The sequence below is a fragment of the Morus notabilis genome, unplaced genomic scaffold (genome assembly GCF_000414095.1).
Source record: "Morus notabilis unplaced genomic scaffold, ASM41409v2 Scaffold7396, whole genome shotgun sequence".
Lineage (NCBI taxonomy): Eukaryota > Viridiplantae > Streptophyta > Magnoliopsida > Rosales > Moraceae > Morus > Morus notabilis.
This window is the reverse complement of record NW_010360745.1, coordinates 1-3,338: the sequence shown is the minus strand read 5'-3', so window position 1 is coordinate 3,338 and position 3,338 is coordinate 1. Positions and strand designations below refer to the sequence as shown.

At 38.7% G+C, this 3,338-nt stretch overlaps 1 protein-coding gene across 1 annotated transcript; it reads left to right on the top strand.

Moving 5' to 3' along the window:
• Positions 1 to 1,436: 1,436 nt before the first annotated feature.
• Positions 1,437 to 3,295, top strand: LOC112091434 (probable GTP diphosphokinase RSH2, chloroplastic; the record flags this gene model as incomplete). The annotated part of the gene is made up of 4 exons (XM_024165109.1): positions 1,437 to 2,210; positions 2,306 to 2,491; positions 2,701 to 2,709; positions 2,835 to 3,295. Coding segments are annotated over exons 1-4 (1,430 nt in total), but the record flags the coding sequence as incomplete, so codon positions are not given.
• Positions 3,296 to 3,338: the final 43 nt, after the last annotated feature.

Sequence of the window (3,338 nt, the reverse complement as noted above, 5' to 3'; positions counted from 1 at the left end):
AATTTTAGTCTTTTTCTGACTATTTCTTTTAAATTTTTGTTTTGAAATTTTATTTTTTTCCATTTTGGTTTATTTTTCTCAATTTTTTTTAACCCTTTCTATATACTTTTTCTCTAAAACTTTATTCTTTTTGTGTGGTTATTTTTTCCCAAAAATTTATCTATTTCTTCATTTTTAATCCTTTTTTGACTTTTTTCTTTACTTCTTGCCCCAAATTTTTATTTTTCTTCTATTATCATTTATTTTTAAGATTTTATATATTTTATAATAACACAATTACTAAGAGTCTGTTTGGTAAAGGAATTCATTCCTTGATTCAAATTATGATTCGTGATTCGCTATAGTATTTTTTCTCATAAAAAATACACGTAAATCAAAAATAATTCTAATCACATAATTTTAATTCATAAACTAAATGAGCTCTAAAACTTAACAGATAAATTACTCTTCAAGTTCATAACACGTGTTCCGCATTTTAAAAGAAAGAAACTGGCATTGGTTATCTGTTTCTATTTCCCTATATTTCTTAAACAGATTCGTTTACATTTGACGTGCACAACTTCGTTAAAAAAAATAATAAAAAGCAAAAACTCAAAATAAAAACGGGCCCACAGATAATTAATTAGCTCCAGCCTCCAGTTCCAACTTAATTTAGATTATCCAAATATCACCATTAACGAAACCACAATTCAAACTTACTACCGAATTTCCTTCGTTGAGAAAAATGCGGATTTCACCTTCCCGTTATTTCAGCTTCATCTGAAGGGTAATCTGGTAATCTCATATCCCCAATTCGCTGGCCGCTAATCAATTAACATCAAAGGAAGACGAAGGACAAGGACAGAGGTTGGTTCTCACACAAAATCAAAAGAAGCTCCGTCTCTCTTTCCAATCGTCTTTGACTATTCTTCCTTCTTTGTTCATCCAAATTACGTCCAAATTAGGGTTCGCGTTTTGTAAACTCGATTTGGTTCTCCTTATTTCTATATAAATCTGTACATACTGTAGCTTAATTTTCTCCCTAATTTTCCTACGCCGAAGAAATCCTCCCTTAAATCCTTTATTTATTCAGAAAAAAATATAATCAATTCTTTTGGGGGGGTTTTTATCGTCGTCGGCTGAGTGATTGGTAGCTCAGAAACTTGTAAGAAAATTCTGGGTCTTTGAGGAAGTTTCCTGGTTATTATTTTTATTTTTATTATTATTATTATTATAATATCTGGGTAGAAAAAAAATTGGGTCTTGAAAAAAAAATAAATTTTTTTTTTTGTTTCGATTCTTCTTTGGTTGAAATCTCAGTGTACAATTTCTGGGTATGTGAGGCATTTGGTTATTCGTGGAGGTAATTTTTGATCGGGTCTTTTGAGGAACTTGTAGTTGACTTGAAGGTGTGTTGATCTAAGGGTGAGATTTGAAGGCAAAGTGAAGTACTTTCCATGGCTGTTCCGACGATAGCTCTTTACGCGAGCCCGCCGAGTAGCGTCTGCTCGACGCCGCACCCGTGCCAGATCAATGCTCACTCAACGTACGATTTCGAATTGAGCTCCCGATCTTCGTCGTCGACATCGACCGCTTCCACGTCGCAGAAGCCGGTTGTCGGTGGGCTTTCGTGCCTGTTTTCCTCTCATCCGTTGAAGCACGCCTCCTCGACGTCGAGCTTCTCCGGCGGAGGAGAAGAATTGGGCAATTTGGGATCTCTGTGGCACGACAGAAGCGAAGAATTGAAGGAATTGAGTAGCTCCTTTCGCTATTCTCCGAGCAAATTCAATGGGGTTTCTTTGAGCAGTAGGGATCAGAGCCCTGTTTCGGTATTTCAGGGCCCGGTTTCGTGCAGCGGGAGCTCGGCGAGAAGCCCTCCGATGAGGGTCGCCAGGGAAAAGAGTAGTTCTAGTGGGGAGACCAATCTTCAGAGCTCGTTTCGATGCGGAAGCAGTGGTTTGTTCAACGGCTTCGTTAGAGGTGCGTTGGGATCGTCGTGTGTCGATTTCGATTCGACGGGTTTCGAGGTGCGAGAAGACAATTTGGATGTGGGATTATCAGCTGCGCTTGTGGATGAATTAACCTTCAACATTGAGGGTGGTTTTTCAGAGTCCAATTCCGAGCCGTACGCTAAAGATTTGCTTCTGGCTGCGCAATTGCGGCACAAGATATTCCGCGATGAGTTTGTTGTTAAGGCTTTTTACGAGGCCGAAAAGGCCCATAGAGGGCAGGTGAGTTTTGATTTCAATGCTTAAGAGATAATCTTATTTGGGATATTGGTTATATTGGTTGAGAAATTTTTGTGTTTTGCATTGCTTTGATGTAGATGCGAGCAAGTGGTGATCCGTATTTGCAGCATTGTGTGGAAACGGCGGTGTTGCTCGCACTGATTGGTGCTAATTCTACGGTGGTTGCTGCAGGGCTTTTACACGATACGCTTGATGATTCTTTGATAAGTTACGACTACATTCATGAGACTTTTGGACATGGGGTTGCTGATTTAGTTGGAGGGGTGAGAATTTAAATATTCGAAACTTGTATGTTTTATTCAATTCGACTCACAAGTTATAGGGCACAATTATGTAGTTTGATTGTGAAAAGTATGTTATTTATATAGTTTCATGCAATTCTATACTAGGGGGAGAGTTCTGTATATTTGTTTTTAACTGTGGCTAATTGCATAAGTTTCCTACGGTTCTACCTTTTACTTCGACATTGCAGTTTGAAACGGTTCGTTTGTTACGTCTGTCTTAGGAAAATGTTTTTTAGTAGTTATTTTCTGCTGACTATGCTTATGTACTTTTTGAGTTTAACATAAGCCTTACCAGCTTTTGATCTCTGTGGCAATTTGTTAGGTATCTAAGCTGAGCCAGCTGAGTAAGCTTGCCCGTGATAACAATACGGCGAGTAAAATGGTAGAAGCAGATCGACTGCATACCATGTTTCTCGCAATGGCAGATGCCAGAGCTGTCCTCATTAAATTGGCAGATCGGTTGCATAATATGATGACACTGGATGCACTACCTTTGGAAAAGCAGCAGAGGTTTGCGAAGGAAACTTTGGAGATTTTTGTTCCTTTGGCCAACCGTTTAGGAATCTCTACTTGGAAGGAGCAGCTGGAGAATTTATGCTTTAAGCACCTCTACCCTAACCAGCACGAAGATCTCTCCTCCAAGCTTCTTGAGTCCTTTGATGAGGCAATGATTACTTCTGCCGTAAACAAATTGGAGAAAGCTCTACAGGATAGAGGCATTTCGTATCATGTTCTCTCAGGACGGCACAAGAGCTTGTATAGCATACACTCCAAAATGTTGAAGTATGTACTACCTCTCTCTCACATGCCAAAAAAAAAAAAAAAA